The 18,377-nt window shown below is 45.9% G+C and overlaps 1 protein-coding gene across 2 annotated transcripts in view; it reads left to right on the top strand.

The window, feature by feature from the left end:
* Nucleotides 1–18,377, top strand: part of LOC132399556 (small conductance calcium-activated potassium channel protein 3-like) — a 131,637-nt gene that overhangs the window by 41,386 nt on the left and 71,874 nt on the right. For both annotated transcript variants that reach the window (XM_059980041.1, XM_059980042.1), the window contains exon 3: nucleotides 15,948–16,366. In XM_059980041.1, the coding sequence (XP_059836024.1) occupies nucleotides 15,948–16,366 (419 nt within the window). The remainder of the gene's footprint in view (nucleotides 1–15,947; nucleotides 16,367–18,377) is intronic.

Below are 18,377 nucleotides of genomic sequence, written 5' to 3'. Positions count from 1 at the left end.
CTTTTGTTCCCTCCTCTCTGGTTTGGGACATTTTCCTTTATCATCACTCCTCTTGTGGCACGGAACCCTGCTTTGTTCCCATCCTTCCTGCTGTGACAAATCACACCCCCTCCCCACCTGTCTTTGATCTCCAATTCTGATCTTTTGTCCCAACCTGAACTATCTTGGCACAGATTTGAGATGGCCACTCCTCACTGAGCTGCGAGTGCTACCCACCGAGCAACCCAGCTCCTCACGCCCTCCTTGACTCTTCCCCTACCCCCTTGACAAACTGGAGGGAGAACACCAACCCCTCCACACCTACCTCTTCTCTGATCGACAAACTAAACGAGAACTAAATGATTTCTAGGGGACTAGAATACAAGAGTAAGGATGTAATGCTGAGGTTTTATAAGGCATATGTCAGGCCATATTTGGAATACGATGAGTATTTTTGGGCCTTGTACTGAAACAATGTGCTGGCATTGGAGAGAGGGTTTAGAGGCAGTTCATGAAAATCCCGGGAATGAGAGGGTTAATGTATAAAGAGCATTTGATGGCTCTGTATGCACTTGCTGGAGTTTTGAAGAATGAGGGAGGGATCTAATTGAAACCTACTAAATGTTAAAAGGTCTGGATAGAGTGGGCGTGGAGAGGATGTTTTCAATAGTCCGCTGGTCTAGGACCAGAGGGCACAGCCTCAGAATAGAAGGCTCTCCTTTTAGAACAAGCAATGAAGAGGAATTTTTTTTTAGCCAGAGAGTGGTGAATCTGTGGAATTCATTGTCACAGGCGGCTCTGCAGGCCATTGAGTAAGTTCTTGAGCGGTACGGGGTGTCAAAGGTTATGGAGAGAAGGGATGAGAAAGCAACTGAGAGGGAAAGTAAATCGGCTATAATCGAATGGTAGAGCAGACTGGATGTGCCAAATGGCCTAATTCTACTCCTGTGTCTTATGGTCTATCTTAAATCTGTGTTGGTGCTAAGTTTTAGATTTATATAGAACATTACAACACAGTACACGCGCTTTGGCCCATGACGTTCTGACCTTTCAACCTGCTCCAAGGTTGCTCTTGCCCAAGAAAGATCAATAAGTTAGTGAGGGACAGTGTGGAACCCTTTTTTCTTCTATGAGGACAGTGACTGCAGCCTTGATTGCTTTACAGTGCTGGGTTTCCATGACGACTATAACTCTTGACTCGGAGGGCACAGATGCGCCAATGGATTTCTCTGGGCTTTTGAGCTGGAGCCCGCGACTCATTGTAATGCTGTCTTTGTTTTCGAGGCTTTCTCCACACTTGCAAATGAAAACAAAGTTTGGAGTCATGTGCCTCGATGGAGAATTCTCCAAGGCTGTTAAACCTCGAAGCTGGATGGGGATGGTGGGGGGGGAGTTTTACACACCGGAGAGTGACGAGTATGAAACGGAGGGGTAGGGAAGAGGAGCTGATGTGCAAACCCCCACCCTCTCACCTACTCTTGCTCCTGTGAGCAGTCTGCGGATGGGAAAAAGCAATAAGCACAATATTGTGGAGGATTTCTCTCCCCACCTTGAAGACCCACACTCAACGCTTCTTCCCTCCCCCCCCCACCACCATCGGTGCACAAGCACTCATGGCTTTTGCACTGTTTATTTTTGTGACAGAATAATTCTTGAACTATACAGCAACACATTCCACAACTGAACTGGTCAAAGAACACTGAGGCTGTCTACAAGAAGGGTCAGAGCTGTCTCTATTTCCTGAGGAGACTGAGGTCCTTTAACATCTGCTGGACGATGCTGAGGATGTTCTACGAGGCTGTGGTGGCCAGTGCTATCATGTTTGCTGTTGTGTGCTGGGCAGCAGGCTGAGGGTAGCAGACACCAACAGAATCAACAAACTCATTCGTAAGGCCAGTGATGTTGTGGGGGTGGAACTGGACTCTCTGCCGGTGGTGTCTGAAAAGAGAATGCTGTCCAAGTTGCATGCCATCTCGGACAATGTCTCCCATCCACTCCATAATGTACTGGTTAGACCGGGGGTCGGCAACCTGCGGCTCCCGAGCCATTTGTGGCTCTCGAGCCATTTGTGGCTCTTTCACCTCTGTGCTGCGGCTCCCTGTGGCTTTGGGAAATAATTGGTCAGTATTTAATTAAAATGTATTTTATGTTAGTTTGTTAGCTTTTGAAATGTAATTATGGTGATCTTGTACAACCTAAGTGTAGCGACACATTTCCTGCCACATCCGAAACGGCTCACAATTAGCCAGCATTCCGGCTAAGGGAGATAGCCTACGGGGGTTTGTGAGTACGCGTCTTTTGCAGCATCTGCGTCCATGGGGGCTGGGTTGAGGGAGGCTTAAAAGCAAGGCTGTTTAGTTCGAATAAAGCTATCTTTGACTGCAGTTTACTGACACCGCTACAACGTGTTTTTATCGCTGGCTGTCCAGACGGAAGGTGCTGAAACGCTTTGTCGCGTGTCTGGAAGAAGTGAAAACTTTCCTGCGCAGCAAAGGGCTCACCTTTCCTGAGCTGGAACAGCCAGAGTGGCTGGAAAAGCTACACTTCATGGTAGACATGACAGCGCACCTGAACACGCTGAACACAGCTCTTCAGGGGAAAGGACGTACAGCCCTGCACATGTTGGAGGATGTTTTGGCATTCAAGCGCAAGTTGACAGTGCTTGCCAGAGATTTACAGAAAGGCACTTTGTCTCACTTCCCCAATTTGAGAGAGTTCAAACAAGGTCACGACATGATAATTTCGGAGTATTTACATTCTGCAATCATCGCAATGCAAACATCGTTTGGGAAACGCTTCTGTGAGTTCAGAGAGGAAAAAAAACACATTATCCTTCCCGGTCACTCCCTTAAGCATCGATCCTTCCCTACTGAATACGACTGCATTGGCAGGTGTGAGTCAACCTGATCTTGAGATGGAACTGGCCGACATAGCCGACAAAGACATATGGGTGTCCAAGTTTAGACGCTTGACAGCAGACCTTGAAGATGTTGCCCGTCAGAAGGCCGTTCTTGCTCAGAAACACAAATGGAGTGATATTGAAAACCTCACAGATGACAGCTTGCGATCCTGTGTAAAGATGAAGGTGACATCATACAGCCCTGATGTGCAGACGCTGTGCGCTGAGGTCCAGGAGCAGAAATCCCATTAACCAAGTATGATAAATATTTTAATTGCCTATTATTTTACTTATATTCATATTTTTTCATTGTTCAGTGAAATAGTCCTTTCATTTTTCAGGATGACAGCTGGCTGACGTTATTTTTGGTTTGCTGCTGGCGGAAAATTTAAGTTCGGCGTTTTTCATAAATACAAGAAGGACTCAAATAGACATTGAATATTTTACTTAAAAGTAACCTTCAACCCAACGTCTTTTTTTCGGAGTTCAAAATGTTTTTGTTGCATGCAGAAATGTAATTTCGTTTTCTCTGCAGGAGTTCATCAATTTCATAAATGCAACACATTATAGTTTGTTTATACATAGCATAAAGGCAAAAAAAAACGTTGTATGCAGTGTTATTTCATTTTAAATGTCAAACGGGTTTTGCGGCTCCCAGTGTTTTCTTTTCTGTGGGAAACGGGTCCAAGTGGCTCTTTCAGTGGTAAAGGTTGCTGACCCCTGGGTTAGACACAGGAGTACGTTCAGCCAGAGACTCATTCCACCAAGATGCAACACTGAGCGTCATAGGAAGTCATTCCTACCTGTGGCCATCAAACTTTACAACTCCTCCCTTGGAGTGTCAGACACCCTGAGCCAATAGGCTGGTCCTGGACTTATTTCCACTTGGCATGATTAACTTATTTTTATTTAATTATTTATGGTTTTATATTGCTATATTTCTTCATTGTTCTTGGTTGGTGCGGCTGTAATGAAACTCAATTTCCCTTGGGATCAATAAAGTATGTCTGTCTGTCTGATTCTCTCATTACTATAATCAGGGAGGAGGCACATGAATCTGAAAACTCTCACCCTATATTTTAGTATCAGCATCAGATTTCTGAATGGACGATGAACACCACTGTGTTATGCATCTTTAGCACAATTTATTTTTTATCTTGCACTGTACTGTTACCACAAAATAACAAATTTCATGACATGCCTGACTCTGAGAAATGTCCCCAGTAGTTTCCACTGAACCCGGTGGACGCAGACGAATTTCCTGATGGAGGGTCTCGGCCTGAAACGACAATCGTCTATGCCTCTCCACTGATGCTGCCTGACTTGCTGAGTTCCTCCAGCATTTTGTATGTGTTGCCTGGATTTCTGTCAGGTGTTTGCACCCTGAGAGTGTGGCCAGTAGCGACTGTGCCCTCACATCTATGAACGTGTCCTGGTGCTGAAAGCCCACAGGACATCCATGCGTACACACCCTGAATTTTCCACTGCCATTTCTCAATGCAGGCAAGCGTTTAGTGTGGTGCTTTGTGTAGATATATAGAACACTGGACTCAACACTGCAGCACAATACAGGCCCTTTGGCCCACAACCTTTTTAATCTGCTCAAAGTCAAGTCAACTCTTCCCCCCACTCCGCATAGCCCTCCATTATCCATGGGGCCTGTCTAAGAGTTCCTTAAATGTCCCTAATGTATCTGCTTCCACTACACTTCCTGGTGTTTAATGAAAACTTATTTCTGATATCCCCCCACCCCTACATTTTCCTCCAATCACCTTAAAATTATGGGACCTTGTTATTAGTCATTTCTACTCTAGGTAAAAGTCTATCTGTCTCCATTTGATCTGTACACCTCTGTCAAGTCACCTCTCAACCTCCCTCACTCCAAAGAGAAAAGCCCTAGCTCGCTCAAGAAATCCTAATAAGACATGCTCTCCAATCCTCGCAGCATCCTGGTAAATCTCTTCTGCACCCTCCCTAAAGCTTCCAACTCCTTCCTGTAATGAGGTGATCAGATCTGAAGACAACGCTCCAAGTCTCTCCTGTGTTCGAGTTTCTTCTCATGGCTAATCACACCCAGGGGATAAATGTCTTTGAACCTGAACAGAGCGTTACATGAGTAGCGTGAGTTAACATCAAATTAACATAGATTGTATGCAACTTGATTGCCAAAGTAGAATGGTTCGTTCCAGTGGAGAGAAAAAAAGAATCCAGTCTGGGGTTGTGTTAAGTTTTATTCGAGAATCCAATTTTCTAGGAAGTGCCGTTGTGAGTAGTTTTGGGCCTCTTACGTAAGAAAGAATGGGCTGGCAAAGGAGGGAGTCCAGGGGAGGTTCAAGAGATTGATCTAAGGAATACATGAGCAGCATTTAACAGCTCTGGGCCTGTACTTGCTGGAGGTACAACAACGAGGGGAATCTCACTGAAGCCCATCAGATATTGAAAGGCCTAGATAGAGTGGATGTGGAGAGGGAGTCCAGGACCAAATGGTATAGTCTTAGAATAGGAGGTTCTATAGAGCAGAGACGAGGAGGAACTTCTTTAGCAGGAGGATAGTGAATCTGTTGAGCTCATTGACACAGATGGCGGTGGAGGCCAAGACATTGGGAACATTTAAGGTGGAGGTTGACAGGTTGAATGGTAAGGATGTCAAAGGTTACAGGGAGAAGGCAGAGGAGAATGGGTTGGGAGGGATAATAAATCAGCCATGTGAATTATCAATGTCTTATGATCTGCTGTTTTCAGATACTAGCCTGTCCCCCAAACTTCTCTTCCCACCACAGAGGGCACAGATTTAAGGTGGGCGGGGGGAGAAATTAAAATTGTGCAAATATGAGAAGAGAGAAATAAAACAAACAAAATAGTAAATAAGTAAGCAATGAACATCGAGAACATGAGTTGTAGAGCCCTTGAAGTTGTGGTGGGAACAATTCTGTGCTGGGGTGAGTGAAATTATCCAAGTTGGTCCAGGAGCCTGATGGCTGACGGGCAATAACTGTTCCCAAACCTGGTGGCATGAGTCCAGAGGATGCCGTACCTTCTTCCTGATGGCGGCAGTGCTAAGAGAGCCTGGCCCAGATGATGGGGTAGTTGATATGGCACATTTGTGCTCTGCTGAGGAAGTATTAAACCATCATTCCCTTCATCTTGGGCGGATGTACGTGACACCACTCAATGACAGACTTCTATTTATAACATGCTTTTGAATCTGCAGGATATCCCAGTCTTATTTTTCCACAGAAATGCTGTCAAACAAAAGTTGGTCCCGTGCAATGTAAAGGAAGTTAGGGCAGATGTCCAAAGAGGTGCAGTACTTTGTTCTGCATTGCTTTTGTTTAATCTTGTGAAATGCACTGAGTAGTGATTTGAACTGGAAGCATGGTATGTAACACACATGCAATGTGGGAGGAATTCGGCAGTTCAGGCAGCAATAAACAGTCAACGCATCAGGTTGCTGCCTGACTGGCCAAGTCCCTCCAGCATTTCAAAGTAAAATTTATTATCGGAGTACACGTATGTCACCACATACAGCCCTGAGATTCCTTTATCCTGGGGGCAAACTTAGCAAATCTATAGAATAGTAACTGTAAACAGGATCAATGAAAACACAAGCAGAGCACAGAAGACAAAAGACTGTGCAAATGCAAGTATAAATAAATAGCTTCTTTGGCTGTCCATCGATTTTGAAGTTGACTGAGGCCTAGGCAAGGTTGTATGGAAGACCGGCAATAGCCCATGCTGCAAGTCTCCTCTCTCCACGCCACCGATGTTGTCTAAGGGAAGGGCACTAGGCCGATACAGCTTGGAACCAGTGTCGTCTCAGAGGAATGTATGGTTAAGTGCCTTGCTCAAGCACACAACGTGCTGCCTCAGCTGAGGCTCGAACTAGTGACCTTCAGATCACTAGACCAACACCTTAGTCACTTAGATATGCACCAACACACACAAATAAATAGCAAAAAATAATGAGGTCATAAAATGACAAGATGAAGAGTCCTTAAAGTGAGATAATTAGTTGTGGGAACATCTCAATAGATGTGTAATTATTTCCTTTTGTTGAAGAGCCTGATGGTTGAGGGGTAGTAACTGTTCTTGAACCTGGTGGTGAGGCTCCTGTACCTTCTACCTGGCGGCAGCAGTGAGAAACGAGCATGGCCTGTATGTGGGAATATTTGATGATGGATGCTGCTTTCCTACAACAGTGTTTCATGTAGATGTGCTCAATGGTTGGGAAGGGTTTAACTCTGGAGATTCCTAAGGAAGTCACTGCATGTTCCAATGTATGTGCAACAAATAAATCTAGTTTCTTTATCTTTCTTTAGCCAGCAGCAGGAAGTGGATAGTGAGGTCATTAACTCCCAGTCCTTGAGGGGGATTGTCCTATACATGCTAACTGCCTGTCTCGGTGATTCCACTTCTGGGCTGGGTGTGTAATCATTGACAAAGCAAGAGCTAAAATAATGTACAGGCAAGGATAGTTTACAGATGGTGTGCAGTCAACTCAGGCAAGAAAGGCCTTTGAAGGGCATGCAACACACACAAAATGCTGGAGGAACTCAGCAGGCCAGCCAGCATCCATGGAAAAGAGTACAGTTGACGTTTCAGGCTGAGACCCTTCAGCAGGACTGGAGATAAAAAAGATGAGGAGTTGGAGAACATTCCTTCCCTCGGCACAGCAGGGGACTGGGGCCACCTGGCACACCAACACATGGACTGAAGCCATTTGGAACACCAATACATGGACTGAACAAATGGACTGGAGCCATTTGGAACACCAAGACAAGGATGCAAATGAAGGGTTCTAGGATGACACTTACTATTGGTCAGTTACTTTCCTAGTTCTTAAATATTATTGGCCTTTAATGTGGAGATCCTATTGGCTATTAATACCTGTATTATTGTAGTGTGGTGGATGATTGTGCAAATAAGAAATTTGAACATTCACAAATTCAATGCCATTATACAACTTCTAAATTTCTGTATAAAACACAGATGGTCTGTCTGTCCATCTATCTGTCCTGAGCTGTTATTCCACCTAGTTCCACTGACCTGCACCTGGACCATATCCCTCCATACCCTTCCCATCCACATACTTATCCAAACTTCTCTTAAAAGTTGTGGTCCAGTCCACACCCACCACTCCCTCTGACAGTTCGTTCCTCACTCACTGCCCTCTGAGTGAAGGAGACCGTTCTCATTTCTTTATTGAAACTTCAGAACAGTTTGGTGACCGGGGCCACGCTGTTCTCCTTGTGCGCCCGTGATCAAAGTATGGCTGAGGAGCAGGAGCAAGTTTTCAGTATCCAGTTAATCAGCAATGTCACCGACATCACACCTGGTCCTCGGTCCTGGCTGCCTACCTGCCCACAGGTACCACACTCCTCCTACGATCTCACTCATGGATAGCCTGAAGCAGGGGTGCAATGGAACGTCGGTATCAGCAATATGGGACTTTGAGAGATTCTACTCCACATGTTGGTGTTATCTGATCCTTTTCATAAACAATTATTAGTCTAATCTCACATGCACTGATAAAGATGCTATGTGCATTGGGCAGGCAGGGTCCCACACTCCCAGGTCAATACCTTTATTATCATAGAAGATAGAGCACTACAGCAGGCCCTTCAGTCCACAATATTGCACCAACCTTTTGCCACACTGTAAGATTAAACTAACCCCTCCCTCCTACATAGCCCTCCACCTATGTACCTATCTAAGAGATTTTTAAATGCTCCTAATGCATCTACCATCACAATCACCCCTGGTAGAGCATTCCATACAGCCACCACTCTCCATGTAATGATCTTACCTCTGACCTGCTCCCCTATACTTCCCTCCAATCATCTTAAAATTATGCCCGCATATATTCCACCAAGGAAAGAATTCTGACTGTCCACTCTTTTTAAGCCTCTTGTTATTTTATACACCTCTATTGAGTCACGTCTTAACCTACTTTGCTCCAAAGAGCAAATCCCTAGCTTACTCAATCTGTCCTCAAAAGAATGCTCTCCAAGTCAGGCATCATCCTGGTAAATCTCCTCTGCACCCTCTCTAAAGCTTCCACATCTTTTAATAATAAGACGGCCAGTGTGATAGTGGTTGATTATGCAAATAAGGAATTTGAACATGCACTAGGTAACCCATTGTTCAATATCTGTTTCCACTTGTTAATTCTGCATTTAAAAATGGCGTTTCTTTGTTCAGCATTTAGAATGGTCAGGTAACGGGGGCTATGCTGTTCTCTTTGTGCACAAGGGAATGCAAGTGCGTTTGAGGAGCAAGTGTGAGTTTTCAGAGAATTGGAGTCAGGATTAGGTTTGCTAGTACTAACATGTTGTGAAATTTATGTTGTGGCAGCAGTATAGTGAAATACAAGTTGCAACAAGAAGTATAAAAAATAAGTAAACAGTTTAACAGGTTAGGTGAGTGGGCAAATGTATAGCAGATGCAGTTTAATGTGGATAAATGTGAGGTTATCCACTTTGGTGGCAAGAATAGTTAGGAGTCAAGTTAGGAAAAGGGGAAGTACAATGAGATCTAGGTGCTCTTGTACATCAGTCAATGAAAGCAAGCATGCAGGTACAGCAGGCAGTGAAGAAAGCTAATGGCATGCTGGCTTTTATAACAAGAGGAATTGAGTATAGGAGTAAAGACGTCCTTCTGCAGCTGTACAGGGCCCTGGTGAGACCCCACCTGGAGTATTGTGTGCAGTTTTGGTCTCCAAGTTTGAGGAAGGACATTCTTGCTATTGAGGGAGTGCAGCGTAGATTCACAAGGTTAATTCCCAGAATGGTGGGACTGTCATATGTTGAAAGATTGGAGCGACTGGGCTTGTATACACTGGAATTTAGAAGGATGAGAGGGGATCGGATTGAAACATATAAGATTATTAAGGGATTGGACACACTGGAGGCAGGAAGCATGTTCCCGCTGATGGGTGAGTCCAGAACTAGATGCCACAGTTTAAGAATAAGGGGTAGGCCATTTAGAATAGAGATGCAGAAAAACTTTTTCACCCAGAGAGTGGTGGATATGTGGAATGCTCTGCCCCAGAAGGCAGTGGAGGCCAAGTCTCTGGATGCATTCAAGAGAGAGTTAGACAGAGCTCTTATAGATAGCGGGGTCAAGGGATATGGGGAGAGGGCAGGAACGGGGTACTGATTGTGTATGATCAGCCATGATCACAGTGAATGGCGGTGCTGGCCAGAAGGGCTGAATGGCCTACTCCTGCACCTACTGTCTATTGTCTAAAGCACCTAAATAGTGAGGTAGTGTTCATGGACGTTGAGAAATCTGATAGCAGAGGGAAAGAAGCTGTTCCTGAAACATTGAGTGTGTGCCTTCAGGCTCCTGTACCTCCTCCCTGATGGTAGCAGTGAGAAGGGGGGGCGTGTCCTGGGTGGTGAGGGTCCAGTTAATTGGCAATGACATCCTCCCACCCTTAACCACAAGCACAAGGCTATTCAGCAACAGCCCTAAGATAGCAACTAGTGAGGGCTGGGGAGAACTCGTGAGCTCGATGAATGCTTTGGAAAGGGTGAGGTTAAAATATATTCTTTGTTCTCAGTCTGGCAGTGAAGAGCGTTATAAATGGAGTCCCCATGCCATGTAAACTGGCGTTTACAGCACTGTGTGAGGGAGTCAGACAGAGAGGCACTTCATTTCAAATGTGGTACTCAGCGGCCTTTTACTGGGAAGCTAATTAGTTATTTACTGGACTTTGATGTTGTTGCCCGGGCAACGGGAACAGCACACTGTGGTGTTCCATGCTTGGAGTACAGCCGTGTTCACCCACTCGCTCACAACGTCCCCCTCAGTCTCTCCGCTTGTCTCCCCCCCCACCACCCTCCATACCTTTTGTTACTATCTCCCTTATTTTGCTCAATTCCAGTCATTATCCCAACACTTCTCCCTGCTTTTCCCCCTCAACATCAGTCTCCTTCTCCAGCTGTCTCTCCTATTTTTCCTTCCTTACTGTCTCTCCCTTATTCTCTGTCTGTCTGTCTCCCCTTCCCCACTCTTATTCTCACTGCCTTATTTTGTCTCTATCTCTCTTGCTCTTTCCTCTCTGCCTATTTTCTTACTGTTTCTTTGTCTGTCCCTGTCCTTCCTCTCTCTCTCTCTCTCTCTCTCCCTCTCTCCCTCTCTCCCTCTCTCCCTCTCTCCCTCTCTCCCTCTCTCCCTCTCTCCCTCTCTCCCTCTCTCCCTCTCTCCCTCTCTCCCTCTCTCCCTCTCTCCCTCTCTCCCTCTCTCCCTCTCTCCCTCTCTCCCTCTCTCCCTCTCTCCCTCTCTCTCTCTTTCTCCCCATCTCCTCTCTTTTCTCTGTGTGTCTTTCTGACTACCTCTCTCTCATTCTTTCTCTCTTACTTTCTGCAAACATCTTGTTCTCCCCAAAACATCTTATTCTTCCCGTCTCCCTGTTACTGACCCACACACTTTTCCGTTTGATCTCGGGTTCCTTCCCCTTGAGCTCTCGCCGTGTTTTCCTTGGCTTGCCTCTTGCCCAGAAGTAGCGAAGGCCGCAGACTCTGGCCTGTCTGGTTCACACAGACTTTCAGCTTGGAGATCTCGTGCCACATCTCTTATCTTTCTGAAACCGTGACTACAATTCCTTGAGGACCTGACGTCAGCTCCTAATGCCAATATCCTTACCACGTCAGGATCTCTGCCTTTTAAGCAGTAAATGCCTTGAAATTACATTCCCACCAACATTCAGTTCTGGATTTTGGAAGTCTGTTTATCTGTATCCCAGCAACCAACACCTCCTCCAATAGCTGCAGTTTAGAGAGTGGTTAGAGGTACAGGTTTAAGGTGAGAGGGGAGTAATGTCAAAGTGTCCTGAGGGGTAGGTTTGTCACACTGAGGGTGGTGGGTGTATGGAACGAGCTGCCAAAGCAAGTGGTAGAGCAGGCAGAGGGCAGCATAGCAGTGAGCATAATGCCTTACAGCACCCGTAATTGGGTTCAATTCCCGCTGCGGTCCTATAAGGAGCTTGTAAGTTCTCCCTGTAACCGTGTGGGTTTCCTCCAGGTGCTCCAGTCTCCGCCCAATTTCCAAAGACATTGCTTTCCTGCCACAGCTGTCCTATAAGGAGTTTGTACGTTCTCCCTGTAACAGTCCTCCCACATTCCAAAGATGGCCAATAGTGTAGTGTGTGGGTCCAGCTGCTCTACACGTCCTGTATCACAGGTTCGATACCAACCTCTGGCATTGTCTGGAATTGGTTTATTATTGTCACATGTATGAGATACAGTGGAAAAACTTGTCTTGCACTTTGTTCGTACAAATACACTGTGCATTGAGCTAGAATAAGGTAAACCAATAATAATGCAAAATAAAGTGTAACAGCTACAGAAAAAGTTCCAGTGCAGGTAAACAGTAAGGTGCAGAATCATAGCAAGGTAGATTGTGAGGCCGAGAGTCTATTTCATTGTACAAGAGGTCCAACACTGGGGCAGAAGCTGTCTTTGAGCCTGGTGGTAGGTGCTTTCGAGCTTTTGCATCTTCTGCCTGATGGGAGAGCTGAGAAGAGAGATTGTCTGGAATGGGAGGGGTCTTCAATTCTGTTGTCTGCTTCACTGAGACAATGAGAAGAGTAAACAGAGTCCTTGGAGAGGAGGCTGGTTTCCGTGATGTGCTGACTGTGTCCACAGCTCTCTAGTTTCATGCGGTCATGGGCTGAGAAGTTACCACACCAAGCTGCGATGCCTCCAGACAGAATGTTTCCAATGTTGCATTGATTAAAAAAAAATTGGTAAGAATCGACAGGGAGTGTGACAATAATGAACTAGTTCCGATTTGATTCACCACAGAAAGCATCCTATCCAGCTGCATCACAGCTTGTTCCAACAACTGCTCTGCCCGTGGCTACAAGAAACTGCAGAGGGCTGTGGACACCGCTCACAGGAACCAGCCTCTGTCCATACTTCTGGCTGCCTCAGTAAAGCAGGGCCAGCATAATGGAAGACCCCAGACATTCTCTCCGCTCTGATTCTTGCTTCAGCATCTGCTGTTTTCATTTTGATTTCACATTTTGTCATCTCCTGGAGGGGTGAAGGGAAGGAAGATAGCTAGAAGGAAATGGGTAAAGCCAGTTGGGTGGTTAAGGCTGGAGAAGAAGGAATGAGATAGGAGAGGAGAGAAGAGGGTGGGAGAAAGGGAAGGATGAGAGGCACCAAGGGGGAGGAGTTAAGCATGTGAGGAGAAGAGGTGAGAGGCCAGAGTGGGGAATGAAAAAATAGGGAAGGGGAAAAGGATTTTTTTTATTGGAACGAGAAGTTGGAGGCTTTCCATGCACCTTGAGGGTGGCCTCACCGTGGCAAAACAGAAGGCCATAGATTGACATGTTGGAACGGGAATGGGGATAGGATTTAAGATAGTTGGCCACTGAGAAATTCAGATTTTTGCTGGTGGAGAGGAGGAGCCCATAGCTCACCCACCCATTGTCCCTGTGCATATCCACAAATCTTTATATGTCCCTAATGTATCAGTATCCATTACCATGCCCAGCAGTATGTTCCAGACACCCACCATTCTCTGTGTTTAAAAAAAAAATACCTCCGACATCTCCCCTAAACTTAGCCCTGCACACCTAAAACAGATGTCGTCTGGTATCGGCCATTGCCGTCTTAGGATAAAGGTGTTGGCTGTTTACTCAGCCTTTGTCTCTTATGATCTTATACACCTCTATGAAGTCCCTCATCCTCTGTTGCTCCAAAAAGAAAACCCTAACTCGTTCAGAGCTTTCCTCATCAGATACGCTCTCTAATCCAAGCAGAATTCTGTGTAAGTAATCCTCTGCACTGTTTTTAAACTTTCTACATGCTTCCTATAATGAGGCAACCAGAAATGAGCAATGATGCTTGTCTAATGAATCCCTTCTCCTCACCCATGGTCTGTCTCCCTCTATTCCAAACCTGAATCACGTTTAATACCTCTGGCATGAAATTTATCATTTTGTGGCAGCAGTACATTGCAATACATAATAAGATTGATAAATTACAATAAGAAATATATTAAAAAAATAAGTAAGTAGTACATAAAAGAGAGTAAAAATACTGAAGTAGAGTTCATGGGTTCATTGTCCATTCAGAAATCTGATGGAGGAGGGGAAGAAGTTTTTCCTGAAACACTGAGTGTGGGTCTTCAGGCTCCTGTACCTCCTCCCCGATGATAGCAATGAGAAGTGGGCCTGTCCTGGGTGATGGGCTACCATTTGAGGCATTGCCTTTTGAAAGAGTTCTGGGTGCTGGGGAGGCTGGTGCCCATGATGGAGCTTTACAACTTTCGACTGCTTATTGCATGGAGAATGCTCTCCATGGTACATCTGTAGAAAATTGGGTGACATACCCATTCTCGTCAAACACCTTGCCTCTTCACGTGTCTGTACGTAAACCTCTGAAATGTCACTACCATCTCTGTTTCCACCACCTCCCTGGCACGTTACGGGCACCCAGCACAGTCTCCATCTAAAAAAAACTAGTCATGCAAGTCACCTTTAAACTTTCCCCCTCTCACCTTTAACCTATGCCCTCTAGGTCTGGGGAAAAAATGCTGTCACCCCTATGTACTCCTCGGATAATTTTATAAAGTTCTAACAGACTACCCCTGAGCCTTTGATGCTCTGAGTTTGTCCAAACTCTCCTCATAGTTTGTGCTCTCTAATCCAGACAGCATCCTGGTGACCCTCTCCTGCTGCCTTTCCAAAGCCTCCACTTCCTTCCTTCAGTGGGATTACCAGAACTGAATGCAGTACTCTAGATGCAGCCTAACACCGAGGGTAAAAACTATACTGGCTGTCTACTCTTATCTGTGCCTCTCATAATCTTGTAAACCTCAGCCTGCGGTGCTCAAGAGAAGGCAACCCAAGTGTGTCAAACCTCTCGTCATAGCTCAACCCCCCCCCCCCCACCGTCCAGGCAGCGTCCTAGTGATCCTCTTCGATGCTCATTTCGTCTCCACATCCTTCCTGTAAAGCGGTGACCAGAACTGTGTGAAATCTCCAACCTCAGCTCAGTTAATGTATTACTCCTTGTAATGTGACTCCTTCCCAAGTCTGGGACCCCGTAACTAAGAAAGGATGTGCTGGCATTTCGAGAGGGTCCAGAGGAAGTTTACGAGAATGAACCCAGGAGTGAAAGGGTTAACCAACAAGCAGCATCTAGTGGCTCAGTGCCAGTAATTGCTGTAGTATCCAAAGCTTCTTCAAGGAGCAGTGCCTTAGGAAGCCAGTGTCCGTCATTAGGGATCCCCAACACCCAGGACATGCCCTCTTCACACTGTTACCATTGGGAAGGAGGTACAGAAGCCTGAAGGCACACACTCAGCGATTCAGTAACAGCTTCTTCTCCTCTGCCGTCTGATTTCTGAATGGACACTGAACCCATCAACACTTCCTCATTACATTCTTATTTCTGTAATTTTGTTCTACTTACTTTAACTTAATTATTTAATAGACATATATGTACTTAATGTAACTCCGATTTTTCACTATATTTATCATGTGTTTCATTGTACTGCTAAAGTAAAGCTTACAAATATCCTGAGAAATGCTGGTGATATTAAAGCTGATTCTGATTCTGGAGTTTAGGAGAACAGTGGGGGAGGAATCTCATTGAAACCTAATGAATTTTGGAAGTTCTGGATGGAGTGGACATGGAGAAGATGTGGCAGAATCTCAGACCCAGGGCAGAGCCTCAGAATAGAAGAACAGAGATAAGGTGGAATTTCTTTAGCCAGAGTGAGGTGAGCTTGTGGATTTTTCCCCCCACAAATGGCTTTGGAGGCCAAATTACTGGGTATTATTAAAGACAGGGAGTTGATTAGTAAGAGCGTCAAAGGGAGACGGCAGGAGAATGGGGTTTAGAGGAAACCTAAATCAGCCATGATTTGATGGGCTGAACAGCCTAAAATTCAGCTCCTCTGTCTTACAGTCTTATAATCAATGCCCTGATCGATGAAGGCAAGCGTTCCATACACCACCTTTACCGCCCTGTCCGCTTTCAGGCACCTGAGGGTCCTTCTGTCTGCCATTCACGGTGTCTTTCTGTGACCGTGTCGACCTCTCTTTCAGCTCTTCATGATAGACAATGGAGCTGACGACTGGAGGATCGCCATGACGTACGAGCGGATTTTCTTCATCAGCCTGGAGATGGTGGTGTGCGCCATCCATCCGGTGCCTGGCCGCTACATGTTCCATTGGAAGGCGCGCCTGGCCTTCAGCTATACCATGTCGGAGACCTGGGCTGACGTGGACATCATCCTCTCCATCCCCATGTTCCTCCGCCTCTACCTCATTGCCCGGGTAATGCTTCTGCACAGCAAGCTCTTCACGGACGCTTCCTCACGCAGCATCGGTGCCCTCAACAAGATCAACTTCAACACCCGCTTCGTCATGAAGACCCTCATGACCATCTGCCCTGGCACCGTGCTGCTGGTGTTCAGCATCTCACTGTGGATCATTGCGGCCTGGACCGTGCGTGTCTGTGAGAGGTGAGGGATTCCCTTGTCTGGGGCGCTGTTGGTGGAACGGGGAGGGGGCAGTGTCGAATCAGATCCTGCCGCCACGGAAGAGTAGCTAAAGCGGCCTAACCCAAAACAGCTGAGAGACTGAGTGAGGGGATTGACGTTGTGTGATGTGTTTTTAAATAACCAGGTTCCAAGTCAAAAAAAAAGTACATTTGATCATTAGGAAACCAGCAAAGATGAATGACAAAGCGATCAAAAATAGCAATAAAAACTAACAAAACTAGAGTAGTGACAGCAAAATTGACAGTCAACAAAAGATCCATTCCCTACTCAGTTTCTTCCTAACTGAACTAACAGTCCAAAGCGTGAATACGTGACTACTCTCATTTACTTCTACCACGCCCAAACACACGGGACAAATTACCATAACCCTTAACAAAAACACGCCACACAAAATACGATACTAGCAGACAGAGATAGATATAGGGCTCTGACAGTAATGTTGCGGTTAGCATGATTTTTGCGGCCCAGTCTGTGGCACCCATGGACCCGTCTCCAGCAAGAGTCCCATTTCATTCTCTCCACGTTTCAGCAACCCCTATGCAGTTCCAAACCCCTGGGGGTGCACACTTTGCACAACCTCTCATGATCCCAGAACACATCTTCCACAGTCAAGAAAAGCACACCAACCCCTCTACTTTCTGAGGAGACTGAAGAGAGCTGGTCTATCTGCATCAATGCTCCGGCTGCACGGCGGAGACTATCCTAACAGTCTGCATCACTGCGTGCTGTGGAATCTGCATTGCAGATTAAAACTGCCCGACGCATTTCTGGCACCAGCCTACCCGGAATTAAATTCTCAAGGATGAGAGGAGATCTTATGGAAACATATAAAATTATGAAAGCGATGGATAAGATAGAAACAGGAAAGTTGTTTCCACTGATAGGTGAGACTAGAATGAGGGGACATAGCCTCAAGATTCAGGGGAGTAGATTTAGGACGGAAATGAAGAGGAACTGCTTTTCCCAGAGAGTGGTGAATCTGGGGAATTCTCTGCCCAATGAAGCAGTGGAGGCTACCTCAGTAAATATATTTAAGACGAGGTTGGATAGATTTTTGCATAGTAGGGGAATTGAGGGTTATGGGGAAAAGGCAGGTAGGTGGAGATGAGTCCACAGCCAGATTAGCCATTTTATTGAATGGCGGAGCAGGCTAGATGACTGACTCCTGCTCCTATTTCTTATGTTCTTAAGTACCCTCCATCAAGGACATGTACAGTATTGTGCAGAAGTCTTAGGCACATGTTATATCTAGGGCACCTAAGACTTTTGCACACACTGTATTTGTCAATGTGGAGTGGAGAGTGAGTCTGCAAATCTGGCAGGAGCAAAGGATGTTCGGATTGGCAAGGGTGGAGTACTATGGAAAGGGTGTGGGACAGGTGGCAGCTAAGCACCGTAAGATATTGGAGCAGAATTGGGCTATTTTGCCCGTCGAGTCTGTTCTGCCATTTCATCACGGCTGAACCATTTTCCCCCTCAGCCCCAATCTCCTGCCTTCAGATCCTAACTAATTAAGAATCTGACAAACCCGCCTTAAATTTACCTAATGTCTTGGCCTCCACAGCTGCCTGTGGCAACAAATTCCACAGATTCTCCACTCTCTGGCTAAAGAAATTCTTCCTCATCTCCATTCTAAATGAACGTCCCTCTATTCTGAGTCTGTGCCCTCTGGTCTTAGACTTCCCGCCATAGGAAACATCCTCCCCAAACCTACTCCATCAAAGCCTTTCGACAGATTTCAATGAGATACCACCCCCCCCCATTCTCCAGTGAGTACAAACCCACAGCCATCAAACACTCCCCATATGATAAGCCATTCAGTCCCAGAATCATTTTCGTGAACCTCCTTTGAACATTCTCCAACGTCAACACATCCCTTCTTAGATAAGGGGTCCAGATCCAAACAAGGCCTCACCAGCTCCTTATAAAGGCTCAGTATTGTATCATTGATGCACCATCAATAACTCACACT

Source organism: Hypanus sabinus, chromosome 9, assembly GCF_030144855.1.
Source record: "Hypanus sabinus isolate sHypSab1 chromosome 9, sHypSab1.hap1, whole genome shotgun sequence".
In the NCBI taxonomy this organism is placed as follows: domain Eukaryota; kingdom Metazoa; phylum Chordata; class Chondrichthyes; order Myliobatiformes; family Dasyatidae; genus Hypanus; species Hypanus sabinus.
This window is presented reverse-complemented; position numbering and strand designations above follow the sequence as displayed.